General features: G+C 52.6%; 1 protein-coding gene across 4 annotated transcripts in view; it reads left to right on the top strand.

Moving 5' to 3' along the window:
* LOC123760113 (HEAT repeat-containing protein 3) overlaps positions 1 to 21628 on the top strand; it is a 237276-nt gene that overhangs the window by 75366 nt on the left and 140282 nt on the right. For all 4 annotated transcript variants that reach the window (XM_069325425.1, XM_045745599.2, XM_045745596.2 and 1 more), the window contains exon 5: positions 17749 to 17982. In XM_069325425.1, the coding sequence (XP_069181526.1) occupies positions 17749 to 17982 (234 nt within the window). The remainder of the gene's footprint in view (positions 1 to 17748; positions 17983 to 21628) is intronic.

The following is a 21628-nucleotide window of genomic DNA, read 5'->3' as shown; positions in this document are numbered from 1 at the left end:
ACTGGTAGGGGCGCAGGGTGCTGCTCAGCTTGTATTTCCCGACATCGCGGCCGGCTCTGTTCCTTGGGGTTCGCTGTCCTCTTGCGGGGTTTTGTTTTTCTTTTTGTTTTTGCCTGGTGGGGGGTTCTGTCATTTTATTCAGTTTGTTTTTGCCCTTCCACTGTTCTCCTCGGTGGCGCCCCCTGCTAGGTCCCCGTGAGTGTACACGTCCCTGGGGTTCAGCTTTAGAAGTTTGCTTGGTAGTTTTGGGCGCCGGTTTGCAGCACCCTGCCTGGGACTACCTGAGCGCGAGTCCTCTTAAAGTAAACGCTCAGGACCCTGGGAATCCCCTAGGGGGCGCGTGGGTCCGATGGATGTGACCCCGAAGTCCCCACTCGCTGTGTGTGAGTTTGAGGGTTGCTCGGTCCCCTTGTCTCAGGGTGACCCTCATTGTTTTTGCCTCTGCCACGCTGCCTGTTGGGTCGGTGATACTTTCGACCCTGAGTCCTGTGAGTGTTGCTGCTTGCTTGTGACTCAATTTACCCAGTCCTCTGATGATTCTATTCGGGTACAGGCGGCACGTGCGTTGCAGTCTAGGTTTCGTCTGTTGCAACGCGCTCGGTTGGTTGCTTCCCCGGATGCCCCGGGGCTGCCCCGCTTTGCTTTTCGAGACCCGGACTTGGGGGTGGGGGTCGCTTCGATCCTGGTTCAGTCCGCACCTCCTCGTCCTTCCCCTTCTGTTCGTTCTGGTCCCCCGCCCCTGCTTCCGGCCCCGAAGCGTCTGAGGGTTTCGGGGTCGGAGCAGCGGTTACTTGATCTCGAGACTCGGGCAGCTTCGGGGGTTGCCCCTTCCGGGGGGGCGGCAGAGGCATTCGAGTCTTGTCTCCCGGCCGAAGCTTCAGGGTCTGACCAGTGGGCCCCCCTTCCTCCAGCTTTTCCGGCTGCTCCGTCCTTGTCTTGTGGGGTCGGGGCTTGGGGAGAGGACTCGGCCTCGGGTCCTGTGGTGACGAACCTCGAGGCTGGGGAGGGGCTGACTTGGGGGCCTTGGGCCCCGCTGGACCCCGCCTGGGTTTTTCTTCCCACTGAGCGGGGCTTATTGTTACAAGGAGTGGGGTTTTCTTTCCCCCCCTCTGCGTACGAGTTGGATTTGGTGTCGGCCCCTCCCCGGGTACGGTTCCGTGTTCCCCCGGGTACGTCGGTTCCGTCCTTCCGGAGGTTTTCGGCTTATCGCATCCAACCTGGTGTGGTGCGAGCGGCCTTTGCAGCTTACCTCCTGCGTGACCCGGATTATGCCTCGGAAATGGATCCGTCCACGTTCAGGTTTGGGACTTCGTTCCCTTTCTGGCTCCGTTACGAGGTTCCGGAGTCGTCCTGGCTAGCAGACTGCCCCTTGTTTGGTCTGGATTCCTGGCATTCCTTCGGTCGTTCCCGCACGCTGGAGTGGCGGGAAGCTTCCACGGTGCTTCAGGTTTTCCTGGGGGGTGAACTTGAGTACCTGAATGAGTGCTTGTTTGCCCCTGCCCTTCCCCGCGATGTGGGCGTTATTCAGCTCCATGTGCAGGTTCCCTCCCTTTCGGCGGCGCTCGTGGCGGAGGACTTGCGCGCTCGGGGCCTTTTGTGTTCGGCCTTGCGGTTCTTTTCCCTCCTGGAGCTGTCTTCGGATTGGCTCGTGGAGGATGTGGGGACGCTTGGGTCCGTCCCGGGGTCCGGCACCTTGTCCTCGGCTGCGCGTTCGTCGGCTGCCTTGTTGAAGCTGTTCACGCCGATTTTGCGGGATGCAGTTTCCCTGTTCTATGCTTCCCGTCTCGCGTGTCGGCAGGCGGTGCTGGGTTCCTCCGTGGAATCTGCTTGGGCTCTGGCTCTTAGGCGTTCTTCACCTTTTTGTCCTCTCCTGTTTGGGGAGTCGGCCGTGGCGCAGTTTATTCAGGCTGCGTCGGCGGCTTGTCGTCCGATGTCGGACTTGTTGGTTTTCCGGGGGTCCCGGGGTGGGTCTTCCCGGAAAGGTCGTGCCAGGGCTCGGGGTTCCTCTCGTCGTGGTAGGCCTCTGGTGTCAGGTTTGGGGTTGGCTCCTCCTGCGGACCCTCCCTCGTCTGGTCGGCGCGGTGTTCGCGCTGTGCGGGGTTCTGGGTCTCGTAAGGGTCGCCGGCCCTTTCGCGGTTTGCCCCTTTGACGGGGCGATGGGGGGGCGGCTTGCGCTGTTCGCCCGCGCCTGGTCCCACGATTCGTGGGCCTTTCGGGTCGTGTCTCGCGGCCTGCGGTGGCGTTGGGTGGCCCCTCCCCCCTTTGGGGGGTCGGGGCTGGCGGGGCAGGCTTCTTCCCCTGCGCTCTGTCGAGTCGTCTTGGAGTGGGTGCGCTTGGGCGTCGTCGAAACGACGTCGTCCCTCAGATGGGTTTCCCGTCTGTTTCCGGTTCCGAAACGGGACTGCGCGGACCTGCGGTTCATTCTGGACTTGTCCCGTCTGAACCCCTGGGTTCATTGCCCCTCCTTTCGGATGACTACGCTGTCTCAGGTTCGGCTCCTCTTGGAGCCGGGTGCTTGGATGGTGTCCCTGGACCTCCGGGACGCTTATTGGCATGTCCCGATTCATCCGCGGTTCAGGGACTGGCTCGGTTTTGTAGTGGGGCGTCTGAGTTACCGCTTTCGTTGTCTCCCGTTCGGGTTGAACCTGGCACCTCGCGTGTTCACACGCCTTACACGGGTTGTGGTGGCTCGTTTGCGTCTCCTAGGTGTTCGGGTGTTGGCCTACCTCGACGACTGGCTGGTTTGGGCTCCCAGCCAGTCAGCTTGCTTGCTAGCCAGGGATTTGGTTCTTTCCCAGCTCGCCGAGTTCGGGTTCTTGGTGAACTGGAGGAAGTCCCATCTGGTCCCTTCTCAGGTTCGGACTTGGCTGGGTCTCGTGTGGGACTCTCGGACCGCCTCCTTGTCTCTCCCTCCGGAGTCTCTCCTGCGGCTGCGGTCCCGCCTTCGTCTATTTCTGGAGGGCCCTCGGGTCACCCGGCGGTTGCTCGAGGGGCTGTGCGGGAGCCTGAACTTCGCGATGGTGGTCTACCCGCCGGGTCGGGTTTGGCTTCGACGGCTGTTCTGGTTCCTTCGGGGTTCCCCCTTCCGCCTCTCTCGCGATCGCAGAGTTCGACCCCCGGGGGACTTGCGTCGGTTGCTGCGTCACCGGCTTCCTCTTCGGGTTTTTCGGGGTTCAGTGCCTTGGCGCCTACCCGAGCCCTCGCTCGATGTGTACACGGATGCGTCGTCTCTCGGCTGGGGTTTTGTGACCAGTGCTCACCAGGCCGGCCAGGGGCGTTGGGATCCGTCCTTCCGTCGAGCTCACAGTACGGTGCGGGAGTTCGCGGCAGTGTGGTTTGCTCTGGGGAGGATTCGGGTCGACGATTCGGCTCCATTCGGACTGCTCTCCGGTGGTTCATTGCCTGAACCGCGGGGGTTCGATGCGGTCCTTGTCTCTTTGGGGTTGGTCGCTTCGGGTGACTCGTCTGCTGAGTTCTCGGGGTTTGGCTCTCCTGGCGGTTCACGTACGGGGCGTGTCCAACGTCTTGGCCGACGCCCTGTCTCGCTTCGTTCCCCTCTCCACGGAGTGGACGGTCGACGACGAGTCCTTCCGTTGGCTTTGCCAGACGTTCGGGCGCCCCGAGGTGGACCTCTTCGCGTCGGCGTGGTCGCGGCGTCTTCCCGTTTATGCGGCGCCCTTCCCCGATTGCGAGGCCGTCGGGGTCGATGCCTTTCGGCTCGACTGGTCGAGGTGGGGGTTCCTGTACCTCTTTCCCCCGGTTCGGCTGTTGCTCCAGGTCCTGACTCGCTTAGAGACTTACCGGGGGAGAGTTGTCCTTCTGGCCCCTTGGTGGCCGGCCCAGCCTTGGTTTCAGGCGCTGGTTGCTCGGTGTCCGAACCCGAGGGTTTTCCCGCGGCTCCGCCTCTTTCAGCAGATCGGGCCGGTACGTCACGTAGCTGGTTCGATCTTCTCCTCGAGTCTTCGCGTATGGTTTTTTTGACTCGAGTCTATCATCATCTCTATGGTGATCAGGTGGCCTCCTTGTTGGTGTCCCACCTGAGGGCTTCTTCTCGGCGGCAGTATGAAGTTTCCTGGCGGTCCTTCCGTTTCTTTTTGCGTCTTCGTCGTGTTAGCTCCTTGTCTGTTCGGGTGGTCTTGTCCTTCTTCTCGTGGTTGTTTCAGGACCGTCATCTTATGCCTAACACTGTCGCTTCGTATCGTGCGGCGCTGGCGGAGCCGCTTCAGCTTGCTTTCGGTATCGATGTTACGTCTGCGCCGTTTCGCAAGCTGTCTCGTGCATTGTTTCACCTCCGGCCTGCTCATGCGTCGCCTGAGCCGTCCTGGTCTTTGGACAGAGTGCTCGCTTTCCTTTCATCTCCTCGTTTCGTTGTGGCCCCTTCGGTCCAGGATTGTTTTTCCAAGGCACTTTTCTTGTTGGCTTTGGCCTCTGGGGATCGGGTAGGGGAGCTTCATGCTCTCCTCCGGCGCAGGGGTTTCTGCTCTTTTGGTCGTGGTGATAGTTTTGTTCGTTTGCAGCCGTCTCCTTCTTTTCTGGCGAAGAATGAGACTGCTGCGTTCCGGAGGGGTCCATGGGTGGTTGATGCTTGGTTGGTCAGGCCGGGGGTGCATCATGTTTTGTGTCCGGTTGCGGCGCTTCGCCGTTATTTGCGCGCCACAGCTTCTGTGTCCGGGGACGCGCTGTGGGTTGATCCGGTTTCCCTTCTTCCCTGTTCGCGGGTTCGGGTCTCTCAGGTCGTCCGCAGGGTTATTAGGTCTAGCCAGCCTGCGGTCTATCCCCGTGCCCATGACGTTCGTAAGTTCGCGGCTCTTGCTGCCGTCTTTGGGAATATGTCTTGGTCTGATATTCGGGCGCGGGGATTTTGGCGGTCGAACAGGGTCCTGGCTGCTCGTTACCTTGTGAATGTCCCTGGCCCTCGTCGGGCCTGTGTTGCTTTGGGTCGGCGGTTGCAGCCAGTTGTCTCGGCTTCAAGTTGAGGGGTGAGCGACGACCGCCTCCCGGGTAAGTCCCTCTTTTTCTGTCTGTGGGTAGTTAGCTCCGGGGAGCCGACGGGGCTCCCCCCAGAAAACCAGCGTTGAATGTAATGAAACACCATTTTCTGGGTGAGTCCCGGAGGCTCCCCGGCATCCCTCCCTCCCTCCGCTTGGCGGTTTTTCGCGTTTTTGACATCCAGCCTCAAGAACTGAGGTGTGGGTAGCCGGCGCGGGGGGTCTGGGGCTCCCCCTTCCCCCTCCCGGGGAGGGGGGAGCTGCGCAGACAGCGGCGCGGCAGTGTGTGACGTCACACTAATTTGCTTGTTTTCGGTTGGGGAGTTCTATCCACTAGTTCGGTATTAGGTAGCAATTTTAACCAGAATAGGGGTTTGTTTTGGGGCGCTTACCTTTCTGGGTGCCTGTTCCGGTCGATGGCAGACATAGAATGCTTCCAACTACACGGGGGCTTCTATAGGCCATTGCTCCCCTTGCCTCTCTGAGGGGGCCCGGTTCTGGCCGTGGTCCCCGGTAGGCCTAAGAACTCCATACACATGACTGATGCCAAAGTCTGACATTAGCATATCAGCCTGGGATAGCTCCGGGGAGCCTCCGGGACTCACCCAGAAAATGGCGTTTCATTACATTCAACGCTGGTTTTTTGCCCGTTGCCTGTTCCTCTGGGAACGTTTGGGTGTTGATTTTACACCGGGTTTTCCATTATGTCTGTTTTGGGTTTGGGCTCAGTGTCCCCTGGCTGGTATGCTTGCTCCCACACCTTGTCCCTCGTGTTTCGGTCTGTTATGACCGTTTTCAAAGGGGGTTCTGTCTGGGGGCGGTGCTTTGCCTTTCTGTGGTGTTCTCTGCTGGCAAATGTGGTGGTTTGGGCTCCCCCCTGGTTCGATTCTGGGTTCCTTTGGGTTCTTTGGTTTCGTTCCTGAGGTTTCTTCCTCTTGGGCCCCCTTTGTGGGTTCAGGGGGCTTTGTTTCCTCGTGTGACCCGGTTCTGCCTTCTGGGGTTCCGGGGTCATCCTGGCTTGCAGACTGAACTTTTTGGGTCTTGGCACATGTTGTGGTCGTGCTCGGACTTTGAGGTTTTGTTGTCGAGGTGGGCCTTTTGATGCAGTTTTGTGCCTTCTTCGCCTGGCCGGCGTGGTGCTCTCTGCCCACTGGTCAGCGACTTGTACTTTTATTTTACAATGTATGTGTAATTACCTACGTGTAGTTACAAGATGAGAGCTACGCTCGTGGTGTCCCGTCTTCCCAGCACTCTTTGTCATATAACGCTTTGAAACTACTGACGGTCTTGGCCTCCACCACTCTATTTGCGAAGGTGAATTTTCTTATATTTCTTCGGCATCTGTGTTTACCTAGTTTAAATCTATGACCTCTTGTTCTTGAAGTTCCAGGTCTCAGGAAATCTTCCCTGTCGATTTTATCAATTCCTGTTACTATTTTGTACGTAGTGATCATATCACCTCTTTTTCGTCTGTCTTCTAGTTTTGGCATATGTGTGTACGCATGTGCATGTGTACACTGTGGGTGTGTGTGTGTGCACATGTGTATACGCACGTGTGTGTAACATATCTTGTGTGTTTGTGTATATGTATGTGTATATACATAATGTGTATATGTGTGTGTACTTTTTCTTTCGGAAGGGGTTCTGTTCCCTTCTCTGTTGACGGGGCGCTGGGGGAGCAGCTTGCTCTGTTGACTCTCGCATGGTCCCGCTGTTGGTGGGCGCTTTTGGTTGTCTTCCGGCCTCTGGTGGCGTCGGTGGACGGCTTCTCCCCCTTTGGGGGGGGGGGGGGGTTCAGAGCTGGCGGGGTGGGCTTCTTCCCCTGCCCCTGCTCGTCATGTCATCTTAGTGGGTGCGTTGGACGTGGTCGATACGCCCCATCCTTCTGGGGTTCCTGTCTGCTGTTTGCAGTCAGGGGCCTTTCGCATCTGCAGTCCTTCTGGACTTCTTCAGTCTGCGGCCAACGGCCATATCACATTGATAACACCGCTTCTCGTCCGATCAGCGAAGTTAAGCAACACCCTGGATTCTATGCCCTCCTCGGAGGATTGTTGTCTCCTGTCCGGCTTCTGTTGGGGCCGGGTGCCTGGATGGTGGCCCTGGACCTCCAGGTCACTTCTTGGCACGTTCCTCTCCAGTTTTCTGGGACTGGCACAGTTAGTGGTGGGGCTTCAGGCTTGCTGCTTTTGTTGCATTCCCTATTTTGTAATGGGCAGTTGGTATATATATATATATATTTTTTTTTTGCATCTTTTCCGAATCTTAGTGTCCTGTCTGAGTCTGAGATTCGGTGTCTGGCCTACCTCGATGACTGGCTGGTGTGGGCTCCCAGTCAGTCCACTTGTTTGCTTGCTTGGGGTGTGGTTCTTTCCAGATCGCCGGGTTTGGTTTCCTGGTGATCTGGAGGCCTTTCCATCTGTTTCCGTCCCGGGTTCGAATCTGGGCCTTGTTTAGGGCTATTGGGCCACTCATTGTCTTTCCCTCCAGAAGTGTTACTGCGGCTGTGGTCCCGCCTTCAGCTGTACATGAGGGGGTCCCGGGTTGCTTAAACAGTTGTGCGGGAGTCTGAACTTCGACGTGCTGGTCTGCCCAAGGAGTCGGGTTTGGCTTCGGCGTCTGTTTGGTTCCTTCGGAGACTCCCCTTCCGCCTCTTGCATTCGTTGGGTTCGTTTCTCTGGGGATCTCTTATTGGTGGAGTCTGTCCGTCCGTCGGGCTCGCAGCACGGTTTGGGAGTTCGTGGCTGTCTGGTTTGCGCTTCGGAGGGTTTGGGTCTTTTCCTGCTCTACCATTCAGCTCTGTTCAGACTGTTCTCTGGCGGTTCTTGCCGGAACCACAGGGGTTTGGCTAACCGTGAGGTTCATGGCCGGGGTGTGTCCTGCGTCCTGGCGGACAGCTGTCTCGGTTCATTCCTCTCTTTGCGGATTGGCCAGTCGTTGCCGACTCGTTTTGTTGGCTCTGTCGGACGTATGGACTCCTGGCTGTGGACGTCTTCGAGTCGGCGTGGTCTAGGTGTCGCCCATTTTATGTGGTTCCCTTTCCCACCTGCGAGGCATTCACGGTGGATGGTTTTCAGCAAGACTGGTCGAGGTGGGGGCACCTGTTCCTCTTCTCCCGGTCCAGCTGTTGCTTTGGGTTCTGGCTCCGTTGCAGCTCATTCCCACGAGAGCAGTCCTTATGGTTCCTTGGTGGCCGGCCCAGCCTTAATTTCAAACGCTGCTTGATAGGTGTCTGAACCCGGGGCGTTTTCCCGCGGCTCCGCCTCTTTCGGCAGGTCGAATCGGTCTTGTATGTGACTGGTTCGGCCTTCTCCTCGGCTCTTTGCGTCTGGTATTTTGACGCGGGTATCACCATCTCTGTGGTGTTCAGGTGGATTTGTTGACGGTGTCCCACCTGCGAGCTTCGTCTTGGCGACAGTATGATGTTTTGTATGCTTTCTTGTGTTTTGTTTCACCTCCGGCCTGCTCATGCGTCGCCTGAGCCGTCCTGGTCCTTGTTCAGGGTGCCTTCTTATCTACTCCTCAGTTTGTGGTAGCCCGTTCGGTTTAGGTTTCTGCTCTTTGGTACTGGTGGTAGATTTGTACGTGTGCAGCCTTTCTCCGTCCTGGCGACGGTCGAGACGACTGCTTTCTGGAGGGGTTCTTGGGTTATTGATGCTTGATTTGTTTGGCCGGGGGTGCGTCCTGTGTTGTCCGGTTGTGCTTTTTGCCGTTGCCTGCGTATCGTGTCTGGGGATGCGCTGTGGTTGATCCAGTTCCCCTCGTTCCCTGTTTTCAGGGCTCGGGTCTCCCAGGTCGTCCGCAGAGTTTTTCATTCTTCCAGCCTGCGGTCTGTCTTTGCGCCCGTGCTGTTCAGACGTTTGCAGCTTTTGCTGCTGTGTTGGCGACGTCTAGGGCTCATTTCAGGCGCAAGGTTTTGAGGGTTGCACAGGTTCTTGGCCGCCCATTCTTTATGCGCATCTGCTCCTGTGCGTTCTTGTTGCCTTGTGTCGCAGGTTGCGACCTGTTGTCTCGGCTTTGTGTTGCAGAGTTTGTGGTGGCCGCCTCCCGGGTTAGCCCTTTTTTTTCCTTCTCTTTGGGTATGAAGCTCCAGGGAGCCATAGGGGCTCCCCATAGAAAACCAGTGTTGAATGTAATGAAACGCTATTTTCTGGGTGAGCCCCGGAGGCTCCCTGGCAACCCTCCCTCCCACCGGTCAGCGTTTTTTTCGCGTTGGTTGAAGCTTGGCAGCCGGTGCGGTAGGTCCGGGGCTCCCCCTCCCCCTCCCCCTCTCGGGGCGGGGAGGGCTGCGCGGACGATCGGCGCAGCAGTAAAGTGTGATGTTTGCTTGTTTCCTTGTGATTGTAGGGAGTTTCTACCTCTCTGTTTTTTTGTTTTAGTTTTTTACCATGTGGGGTTTGTTTTGTTATGCCTACCTTTCTGGGTGCCTAACCCCGGTCGATGGCAGATAAGGAAAACCCCAACCACAAGGGGGTTTTCCAGGGCCATTGCTCCCTGGAACCTCTCTGAAGGGGCCAGGTTCTGGCACTGGTCCCTGATAGGTCTGAACTCCTTAGCTAATGTGCCGGTCTAATATAACATACATTAGCCCGATAAGCTCCAGGGAGCCTCCGGGGCTCACCCAGAAAATTGCCTTTCATTACATTCAATGCTGGTTTTTTCAACTTGTACAGTCAGCACCAACATTGTAGTAAACAAATATGTTACATTTTTGGTTTACTTATGTAATTCTAAGAGATAATGTAAAGCTTTCCTTGTCGTTCCCAAGATTTAAGAAGCGATGGTATTTATATATGTATATATATATTTACCTAAATTTACCCAAGGGCCACTAACTATCTAGTGGTCTCGACGAGGACAAAAAGCCGGGGGCTTGTTAAGTCCTGCCAATTGTCCTAATGATATTTTCTAGCTGGATTTTGGCATTTACGGCTTCAGCGAGTAGGCGGTTCCATGGGTTTATAACCCTCTGGGTGAAAAAACATCTGTTGTCAATCCTACTTGAGAGAACATACTCTCCAACACTATATCTGTGATTGCCCTGTTATTAGTGACTTCAGACCAAATGGTATGAGGTAATCTGAGCTCTGTAATTACTTCATACACTCAGGAATATTGGAAGATATTCTTGTGCTGTACCCAGATTTTGCCAGTGGGGGCTATTAGATCAGCTTTACATTTCTTATTCTCTCTTGATTCCATGTATGACTGGCCATCCTGTGGGGTGGGTGATGTTGGATGAGCTTGTAGCTCGTTTATGATCTACAGTGTAATCTTTCACATAGAATAGGGTAGCAGCACATTGCTGTGTATACCTAAGCTTGTTAATAAAAAGAAATCAGTAATAAAGGTTTTAAATTATACTGTAGCTTATACTATTATTATTACCAATATTATACTTATTAAATCATAAATGTTAACCATGGATCATTAACCCTTGCACTGCTCACCTATTTTCGGCGAAAACGTCTTGGTGCAATTGACAAGGACATATTTTTGTTATTTTTACAAATGTTCAGGTAAATTTAATGTCAAAATGTTTCCAATGTCAACTATTTCCATTTCAAAACACAAATAGTAATGAAAACATTAAAAAACATTAAAATATAGCCAAATTAAAAAACAAAAACCACAACTCTCTGAGCGCCTAAAGGCGCTTTGCGCAGTGCAGTGGTTAAGATCTCATTTTTATATGTAATGTTAGTAATGTTGACCAAACCACACACTAGAAGATAAAAAGAAGACAACAATGTTGTTAATGTTTCTTGTGAATCATAAAATTGTGCAATATGTCTTAATTTTTCAATTTTTTGGATATACATTAGAAGAAAATAGGATAAACAACCCATAAATATTTGGTTCATTATATTTTTGTATTTAAATAACTGGATCAATATTTTTACAGCTGACAGGATTTGTTTTTCTCAAAGGTGCATTATCTGTTACAGAGCACCACTTGGTTTCCGAACTTTAGTTATCCGAAACTTCCAGTTTCCCGATTGGGGTTGGGGAGTCATGTTACCCGAACAAAGTTCGGGTAGGAAGGGGTCCGCCAAGCGTCACGCCGGCTTGTTGTGGTGGGTGGGAGATGGTCCAGTTTGCCCACTGTGACTTCACAGATTCACGGCCTATTATTCCTATTATTTTGAATTGCCATAAGGCTGGAATGTTCATTCTGTGCTTTTGTTTTACATATCTGCACAATCAAGAAACATCTGTGCACCATGTTGGCTCCAAATGCACGCATTGCGTCAGTGATGGCCGACTGGTGGGTGGATGAACGATGCAACTTAGGTGGGAGGCAGTATGAATGAGGAGGGGGGGAGAATCAGTGACAGAGGGGGAGAGAGAGATGCTAGGAGGGAGGGGGAGAGATGCTAGGAGGGAGGGAGAGAGATGCTAGGAGGGAGGGAGAGATGCTAAGAGGGAGGGGGAGGTAGGGAGAGATGCTAAGAGGGAGGGGGAGGTAGGGAGAGATGCTAGGAGGTAGGCAGGAAGGGACGGAAGTAGTGAGAATTAGGGAGGGAAAGGCAGGCAGGCAGGCTAGCTTGCAGGCAGGCTGGCAGGCAGGCAGGCAGGCAGGCAGGCAGGCAGGGAGTGAGTGGTAGTCACGCGGTTGAACCGCGTGACCTTTAAAAGAGAGTATGGGATGTAGGGGGGCGGGTGGTGGGGGCGAGACCGGCTCATTCCCGAAGATAAGCCTAACACACACTACCCGTTAGCATGATGGCAGGCAGGCAGGCTTGCAGGCTGGGAAGGAGGCAGGCAGGCAGGCTTGCAGGCTGGGAAGGAGGCAGGCAGGCAGGCTTGCAGGCTGGGAAGGAGGCAGGCAGGCAGGCTTGCAGGCTGGGAAGGAGGCAGGCAGGCAGGCTTGCAGGCTGGGAAGGAGGCAGGCAGGCAGGCTTGCAGGCTGGGAAGGAGGCAGGCAGGCAGGCTTGCAGGCTGGGAAGGAGGCAGGCAGGCAGGCTTGCAGGCTGGGAAGGAGGCAGGCAGGCAGGCTTGCAGGCTGGGAAGGAGGCAGGCAGGCAGGAAGCGATATATGGGTGTTGAAGTGAACCATGAACCACGTGACCTTTGAGAGTGTGTGTGTATGGGTTTGGGGTGGTGGGAGAGGGGGAGGTGTGTCGGTGGTGGGGGAGGGACCGGCTGACTCCGTAAGCCTAACCACACTCCACAGACCTGTGACCCAGATTTGTTTCTTAAATGTACAGTACATCATCGTATATTTTAGGCAGGATGTGCCTGCAGGCTGGCAGGATGTGCCTGCAGGCTGGCAGGATGTGCCTGCAGGCTGGCAGGATGTGCCTGCAGGCTGGCAGGATGTGCCTGCAGGCTGGCTGGCAGGATGTGCCTGCAGGCTGGCTGGCAGGATGTGCCTGCAGGCTGGCTGGCAGGATGTGCCTGCAGGCTGGCTGGCAGGATGTGCCTGCAGGCTGGCTGGCAGGATGTGCCTGCAGGCTGGCTGGCAGGATGTGCCTGCAGGCTGACTGGCAGGATGTGCCTGCAGGCTGGCTGGCAGGATGTGCCTGCAGGCTGGCTGGCAGGATGTGCCTGCAGGCTGGCTGGCAGGATGTGCCTGCAGGCTGGCTGGCAGGATGTGCCTGCAGGCTGGCTGGCAGGATGTGCCTGCAGGCTGGCTGGCAGGATGTGCCTGCAGGCTGGCTGGCAGGATGTGCCTGCAGGCTGGCTGGCAGGATGTGCCTGCAGACTGGCAGGCAGGATGTGCCTGCAGGCTGGCAGGCAGGATGTGCCTGCAGGCTGGCAGGCAGGATGTGCCTGCAGGCTGGCAGGCAGGATGTGCCTGCAGGCTGGCAGGCAGGATGTGCCTGCAGGCTGGCAGGCAGGATGTGCCTGCAGGCTGGCAGGCAGGATGTGCCTGCAGGCTGGCAGGCAGGATGTGCCTGCAGGCTGGCAGGCAGGATGTGCCTGCAGGCTGGCAGGATGTGCCTCCAGGCTGGCAGGCAAGCTGGCAGGCTGGCAGGCAAGCTGGCAGGCAGGCTGGCAGGATGTTCCTGCAGGCTGGCAGGAAACATCTAGAGGATGTTTGCCAGTCGTCTTAATAATCAGTTAGGAACAATTAAGGACTTTTATAAAGCGGACCAGGACTTCACTTATTGGTGAGTACAAACAAAACACGGTCGCATTTACGCTATGAACCTGTCGATTTTTTCCCCTAGAATTTTTTCGTAAATTTTTCAGAACAATTTCTTTTTACATTTCTAGTTTATTTTTTCCCCTCTATTTCTCGTAAACGAACTTACATGTTAACCGACGGGTCTCGTCCCCAAGGGGTTCGGAAACCAAGTGGTTCTCTGTAACAAAAATTGATTTATTGTTACACACAATGCTGCAAGATAGCCTTCTTGGCTTGGTGCCTTCTTTTGATAATTATTGTTACACACAGCCAAATTGTGTAACAGGAAGAGGTCTTGGACACAAATTTGTTCCATGCTGAATGTTGAGGAATCAGCTGAACTTTCCTCAAATAAAATAGCCTGCCTCAGCATATAAGGTAAATAAAATAAAATACGCATTTCTCAAATAAGTAGCGGCCTCACCTCACTGCCTTACTGCTACATAGCCTTCCTGGCTTGGTGCCTTCTTTTGATAATTACTTACTGTTACACAGCCAAATTGTGTAACAGGAAGAGGTCTTGTACCATTACCCCCCCCCTCTTTTCTGGGGGGAGCCCCGCCGGCTCCCCGGAGCTATACCAGGCTGATATGCTAATGTCAGACTTTGGCATCAGTCATGTGTATGGAGTTCTTAGGCCTACCGGGGACCACGGCCAGAACCTGGCCGCCTCAGAGGGGCAAGGGGAGCAATGGCCTATAGAAACCCATGTGTGGTTTGAAGCATTCTATGTCTCCCATCGACCGGGTCAAGCATCCAGAAAGGCAAGCATTTCAAAACAAACCCCTATTCTGGTTAAAATTGCTACCAAAAGCCAAACTAGTGGATAGAACTCTCCAACAGAAAACAAGCAAACTAGTATGACGTCACACGTCAACGCGCTGCTGTCTGCGCAGCTCCCCCCTCCCCGGGAGGGGGAAGGGGGAGCCCCAGACCTCTCACGCCGGCTATCCACCCATCAGTTCTTCAGCTGATGCTATAGGCACCGGTTGTGTGCTCCCGCTCCATTAGTTGTTTCAGCACTGTAACTAGAGTGTGGTGTCTGTCCTCTAGGTGGTGCGTGAGCCGAGAGTGAGTCTCCAGTACTCGGGCTGCATGCGCCTAGGGTTACCTTCCCTAGGTGCCCTGTAAGTACTGCCCTTGGGGCTTGGGGCCACCTTCCACAAGTTCCTTGGGTTCTGCCCCTGCTAGGCCGTTTACTGCTTGGTTTTCGGCCGCCCTTTGTGTGCTTGGGTGTTCTGTCTCCCTTGTTCACCTTAGGGTAAGGGGTAGTTTTGCACTGGTGGGGCACAGGGTGCTACACAGCTTGTTTTCACCTATATGGCATCCGGCTCTGTTCTGCCTGGGTACGTGTCCTCTTGCAGGGTTTTCTTTTTATTTTTGTTTATCTGCCTGGTGGGGGTCTGCCTTCGTTCTTGCCCCCTGTGTTTCTTGTGTTCTGAGTATTATTCTGGTGGTTCCCCCTGCTAGGTCCCCATGAGTGTACACGTCCTGGGGGTTCAGCTCTTTGAAAGTTGTTTGGTAGCTTTGGGTGCCAATTAGCAGTACCCTGCCTGGGTTTACCCGAGTGCGAGTCGTATTATAGTAAACGGTCGGGACCCTGGGAAACCCTTGGGGGCCGCGCGGGTTCGATGGATGTGACCCCGGAGTTTCCCCCTCGCTTCCAGCGAGTTTGAGGGTTGCTCTCACCCTTTGTCTCAGGGTGACTCTGTTTTGCCTCCGTCTGCTGCCTGTGGGGTCGGTGACACCTTCGACCCGGAGTCCTGCGAGTTTTGTTGCTCATTGTGGCTCGGTTACCCAGTTGTATGCTGACTATGCGGGTGCAGGCAGTAGGGGCGTTGCACATTGAGCTTCGGTGGTGGCAACGTTCTTGGTTGTTTGCTCCCCGGGAGCCCCCGGGCTGCCCTGTTTTGGTTCGTATTGGGACTTGGGGGTATTGGTTGCTTCGGTTCCTTCCATGCTCCCTCGTCTTTTTCCTGGTTCCCTCCCCCCCTTCCTACCTCCATCCAGTTCATTACTGTCTGTGGGTTTGGGGTCGGGGCGGGGTTTGATGGTTTTGAGATTTGGGCAGTCTCGGGGAGTTCCCCTTCTGGGGTAGTGATGGGGGCATTCAAGCCTGTTCCTCATGCCGTGTTGTAAGAGTCTGCCAGTGGGCTCCCTTCTTTAGTATTTTCGCAGCTGCCCTGGTTTTCTGGTGCGGCCGTGGGATTTGGGGGGACGGCTCGGCCCCGAGGCCTGTCGTGTGGGTTCCCGGGGCTGGGGAGGGGCTGACTTGGAGGGCCTAAGGCCCTATAGGACCCCGCGGGTTTTTTTTCTACCCTCTAGGCGGGGCTTGCGGTTACGCGAGTGAGGTTTTTCCTCGCCCCTCGCCGTACGAGTTGTTGGGCGTCGGCCCCTACCTGGGCTCAGTTCCTTGTCCATTGAGTCGGTTGGTTCTGTCCTGTAGGTGGGTGCTCTTCTCCGTTGCTCCCCCTTTTTTTCTTGGGACGGGATATCTTCGTCATGCTTCCCCATTATTGGGGTTCAACGTGACTTTTGGTCTTGGGGTGCAACTGTACCTTTGTATGCCTTCAGGACTTGTGTTTGCTTCTGTGTTCTCGAGGGTTCGGGTAGGTTTTTCACTACTTCCCATATTATTGGAATGTCTGTCGGCTCCTAGTCCGGGTCGCCAGATTGAACTACTTGTAGCCCAGTTGGGCTACTCGTAGCCCAGTTGGGTTCCCAATGGGGCTCCTTGGGCTGTTCAAAACAACCAATAGGGTTGGTTTGCGGCGCCCACCTTTCTGGGTGCCTATCCCGGTCGATGGCAGATATAGAATGCTCTCAAACACAGGGGGGTTCTATAGGCCATTGCTCCTTGTGCCTCTCTGAGGGGGGCCAGGTTCTGGCTCGTGGTCCTCAATAGGCAAGAACACCAAGTATATTGACTGATGCCAGAAAGTTATACATATCCATTCAGCCTGGATAGCTCCGGGAAGCCTCTGGGACTCGCCCAGAAAATGGCATTTCATTACATTCAACGCTGGTTTTCTTTTATGTCTCATCCAGATTTAATTTAAAAAATAAACCAAACAAAATAAATTAAAAATGGGTATGTATGTCTAAGGTACACCCCTTAGCTATACTTATTACTAGGTGAACAGGAGCATTTGGTGATAGAAATGCTCCCACCAGCCCAGGTTCATCACCTTCTCTCATATTTCATGTTCACCAGTGTTTATTTACTTAATAACTACTGGTATAATTTCCTGCTATTATAAAACTAATTCTAATATCATAAAAGACATATTTACTACAAGTTTCAAGCAGAGAATGCATATATATACAGTAGTTAACAAGAAGGACTCTGTTTTGAAACTCACCAGCTAAAAATGTTTTGTTTATAAAAAAATTAATCCTCCGTGTTGTGTAGTAGAAAAAAATCGAGTTATATCCAGTTTACATAAAGCTACAAGTGGTCGAGGCCGTCCTTAAATCGAGGTAGTGTACTTACGAAGATTTTGCTTTTTAAATTCATATCTGAATATCGATGTAACCGTTGCGAAGGTGCTAATAAGAAAAACATTCGTAAATACATACGTAACTGCTTCGTGAATCTGGCCCCTGGTCTGCTGTTTCAGCTAAGTGGTGGTTTCTTAATATTGTTGGCTTTCTTCACATTGTTGGTGTAGCATGAACCTGGACTTTAGAGTGCTTGGAGCCGCATGTGTACAGGGTTTTCTTCTCGATATGCTTCCTAGTGCTGCCCTGGCTTTTCAGGGTTCTTGTCCCTGTACTGTTTGGGAGTTGTTCCCGTAGAGGCCCTCCTCGCTTCTGATGGTCCTCACCAGGAGTGACTCAGATACCATTAGTTTCTTGCATTTACACGGGTTGGGTGCGGTGCGTGCTAGCTTGTGGGGCCGGGGGTGGCTCTTGGCTACTACCTTCGTGCCTCAGATCTTACTTCTGTGGATGCTTTGTGGGTCAATCCAGTCATCTTGGTTCCCTGTTCCAAGGCTCCTATTTCTCAAATCTTCTGCAATGTTATTAAATCCCCCAGCCTACCCTTACATCCATGATGTTCAGAAGTATGCCACTCTCTCAGCTGAGTTCACTTACATGTTCTGGGCTGATATTCGGGTGCGGGGTTTTTGGAGGTCGAACGGGGTTCTGGCGGCCCAGTAGTTTGTCAATGTTTCAGGGCCCTGGCACCCCTTGTGCGGGTTTGGGTCTTGTCTCATGGCCCGGTGTCTCTTCCTCATCTTGATCCTGCGGTGCTTCCTTCTCCTTGGTAAGTGCCCTGTATTTCCTTCTCTGTAAGTGCCACAAGGTATAAGAGCCAAAGCTCAAGGTTCAAGAGAGCCACAAGTGGCTGCCCCCAGAAAACCAAGAGTTGATTGTAATGAAATGGCAATTTCTGAGTGAGCCCCGGTGGGTTTCTGACACCCTGCCTCCCTCCAGGTCCTCATGGGTAGGGGGGGGGGGGGGGGTTGTCATATCTACAATAGAACCAAGGGCTGTGTCACAGGCCGACCTCGAGCTACCTCCTCCCATTCAATGCTGAGTTTTTATAATTTTTGTTAACTACCGGATATAAGATTATTAACAATACTCAAATTTTGTTACAGCTTTATTTTGGTATTTTTGCAGGTGTCCTGTTGAACATCAACTATTGTACAACTAGCGGCAACAACTTTCAGCTGGTTTTGAAGATATTGTCTACAGTGCTTGAGACAGACACACTCTCACTAGTGAATCGATACGCAGGTGACCCTATGTCTACTGCTGGCTCTAAACCATCCATAACCCCACAAGATCTTGAGCATCTTATCTTAGCTCAACAGCTGGCATTAGAAATTTTGTCGAATATTTGCTGTCCAGAAGGTAAGTATTGAGTTTATTGTACTTACAGTTAGTACTATTCAAATAATTCTTGTTATACTTTGTATAAATTACTTGTTAGTTTCACACCTAAGTTTTACCCTTGGTCTGTAAAGGATGGTCAAATTGTGAATTGGGCTGCTTCTAAAATTTAAACTAAAATGGTGAACACTACTTAATATTTTTATTTTCTAGTATGACCAATTCAGTAGCTCTTGATGCCAGGGTTATATTCCCTGGTTGCCAATCCTTCGGATTCATGTTTTCTGGTAGAAGCCCCATCGGCTCCCTAAAGCTATCAAAGTTATTGTCATACTAATTAGTGACATCAGTCATGAAGTTCTTTATTCCTACCGGGACCAAGAGCCAGAACCTGGTCCCCTCAGAGAGGCACAGGGAAGGAAGCAATGGCCTATGATCACTTTACATTTAAAGGTTATCATCTTTGCCATCACCTAGGAATGGCACCCAGAAAGATTGGTGAATCAAAACACACCATTGCATGGTTTAATCTCTGCACTGTGCCATCCAACAAAACACAGGGTATGGAGGTGCGCTACCTGACCCATAAGCGATGTTAGGATATCTTAAGATTCAAAATGCACGCACGGTATTAACTTGGCACTATCCAATAAAACATTCTTGAAAAATTTTCCTAAGTTGTCTAGACTGGTTCATATTCCCACACATGTTTTCTCATATGAGTCATGAGCAGTATTGTTATTACATAATTATGCCAACAAGGCAAAGAACTCAAGTCCAAGTTTCATGCAGTTCCTAAGAAATGATGATAAATATGGTTTTATTTTAAAATTGGGTTATGTTACGTTACGTTAAAATTGGGCGCCTGACAGCTGGGTGAACAGCGCTTCGGATTCATAGTCCTGAGGTTCCGGGTTCGATCCGCGGTGGAGGCGGAGACAAATGGGCAAAATGTTTCTTTCACAGGAATTGATAAAATCGACAGGGAAGATTTCCTGAGACCTGGAACTTTAAGAACAAGAGGTCATAGATTTAAATTAGCTAAACACAAATGCCGAAGAAATATAAGAAAATTCACTTTCGCAAACAGAGTGGTAGACGGTTGGAACAAGTTAGGTGAGAAGGTAGTGGAGGCCAAGACCGTCAGTAGTTTCAAAGCGTTATATGACAAAGAGTGCTGGGAAGACGGGACACCACGAGCGTAGCTCTCATCCTGTAACTACACTTAAGTAATTACACTTAGGTAATTACACCCTGATGCCCCTGTTACCTAGCAGTAAATAAGTACCTGGGAGTTAGACAGCTGCTACTGGCTGCTTCCTGGGGGTGGGAGGCCTGGTCGAGGACCGGGCCGCGGGGACACTAAACCCCGAAATCATCTCAATCAAATCATCTCAAGATAACGGTAGATTGCGTACGAAATGGAAGCCTGAGACCTCCAGTGAACGGGAGTCATCTTGAAAGAAAATTCCTAGCATGCCCCAGGGCTGTGGGTAGGCTCAGTTTTGAATGAGCAACCATGACTTGCGCACGCGCTTCCTTCTCCCACTCCCCTGTTAGACATGATGTCAAAAGATCGCTCTCTGAAAGTGAAATTCAGACCTTATTGTTTGAAGAAGTGATAGCTTCTTATTCTTATTGTGGGGAGCTTCATATTAATAGCTTCTTATTAACTATCTTATTGTTATATTAGGGTAGTGATATTAATGAAGCAAGGTATGATATAGACCTAACACAATTGTCAGATACAAGTTATACGGCACAGATGAGGACGATACAGTGAGCGTATCCAGTACAGGGTGAATGCCAGGCGTGCTGCAGCCTCCCAAGTCATCGCCCTGGCCATTATTATCACTACCTGTGTCATCTCCAATATTTGAAGACAAATCTTTAAATACTTCAATAATATTCTAAATATTATAAATACTAAAATAATAAATAATATTCAAATAGGTGATACTATAGATGAATCGTTTTCTAGGTTCAGTGATGCTGCTTCTGATACAAGCAGCATAGATGAACAGTGTTAGTGGCTTCCATGGTGGTGTTACTATACCAGTGGTGGTGGTGCCAGTACAAGGAGCATGGGTGAATATGCGAGGGAGGACTCTGATAATTTTTGTACGCCGGGATGCTAAGCCCTGGATGCATGTCAAGGTAACCACACAAACCACAACTTGATGATACTGATGTTGGTGTTGGTGTTGCACCCACTTTCCCATATACAGGTGAAGTTATGAGTGAAAGTGAATATTTTATGGCTTATTTTGATGAGCCACTCATGCAACATCTTGTTGACGAGACCAACAGGTGTGCATTGCAACTGCAACTTATTACCGGTGGCTTATTACCTGCTTCATGTATGACTTGATGGAAGGACACCACTGTGGCTGAACTGTATGTGTTCTTAGCTCTGTGTCCCCATCTCGGGTGCGACGGGGTTTTTGTGCCTTCGTCCTTTGTGTTTGCTTCTTTTTGTTCTCGAAGGTTCGGGACGGTTTTGCTCCTTCCCGTTTTATGGTCCGTCTGTCGTCGTTCGGTGGGGCTTCCCTCCGGTCCTTTCTAGGGCTTGTGGGTCCTATTCCAGGCAGCTTCTGGGTGTTTGGCCTTCTTGTTCTTTTGTTCATATCTCTTCTCTTCGCGCTGTCTCGGCGCTGCTTGTTTTCCTGGGGGCGATTTTGCTCATCTTAATGAGTGTCTTTTCGCTCCTGTCCTTCTGCGGGATGTTGGTGCGGGGCGGCTCCTTGTGCGGGTTCCTTCCCTGTCGGCTGCACTTGTGGCGGTGGAATTGCACGCTTGTGGCATTTTGGTTTTGGTCCTGCGTTTCTTTTTCCTCCTGGGGCTGTCATAGGATTGGCTTACGGAGGATGGAGGGGTGCTTGGGGCCGTTCCTGGGTCTGGCACCTTGGTTTCTGCTGCTAACTTTCGGTATCAACGTTCCTTCTGTGCAGTTTCGCAGGCTGTCGTGCGTTGTTTCACCTCCGGCCTGCTCATGTACTGCCTGTGCCATCCTGGTCTTTGGACAGGGTGCTCTCCAGTTTTTCTGCTCCTTGGTTTGTTGTGGCTCCTTCGGTTCAGGTTTGCTTTGCTATGGCTCTTTTTTTTCTGTTGCATTGGCCTCTGGGGGTCGTGTGGCAGAGCTTCATGCTCTTCTCAGGTGCAGTGGTTTTTGGCTCCTATTGTCATGGCCATAGGTTTCTTCGTCTGCAACCGTCTCCCTTTTTCTGGCGAAAGATGTGCCTGCTGCTTTCCGGAGGGGTCCTTGGGTTGTTGTCTCGACTTGGTGTTGAGGAGTGGTGCACTGACCGCCTCCCGGGTATGTCCCCTTGTTTTCTTAGGTAGTCTTTGGTGAAGTAGCTCCGGGGAGCCGTAGGGGCTCCCCCCAGAAAACCAGCGTTGAATGTAATGAAACGCCATTTTCTGGGTGAGTCCCAGAGGCTCCCCAGCACCCTCCCGCCCTCCGGTCGGCATTTTTGTTTTTTTTGCGGTTTTGATATCCAGCCTCAGAACTGGGGCGGGAATCGCCGGCGCGGGGGTCTGGGGCTCCCCCTTCCCCCTTCCGGGGAGCGGGGAGCTGTGAAGACATGCGGAGCGGCTCGTGTGACGTCATGCTTGTTAGTTCGTTTTTCTTGGGGAGTTCTGTCCACTCGTTTGTCGATTTTTGTTG

Source organism: Procambarus clarkii, chromosome 16, assembly GCF_040958095.1.
Source record: "Procambarus clarkii isolate CNS0578487 chromosome 16, FALCON_Pclarkii_2.0, whole genome shotgun sequence".
NCBI classification, from domain to species: Eukaryota; Metazoa; Arthropoda; class Malacostraca; order Decapoda; family Cambaridae; genus Procambarus; species Procambarus clarkii.
Note: the sequence above shows the minus strand (reverse complement) of the source record. Positions and strands in the feature narration are given on the sequence as shown.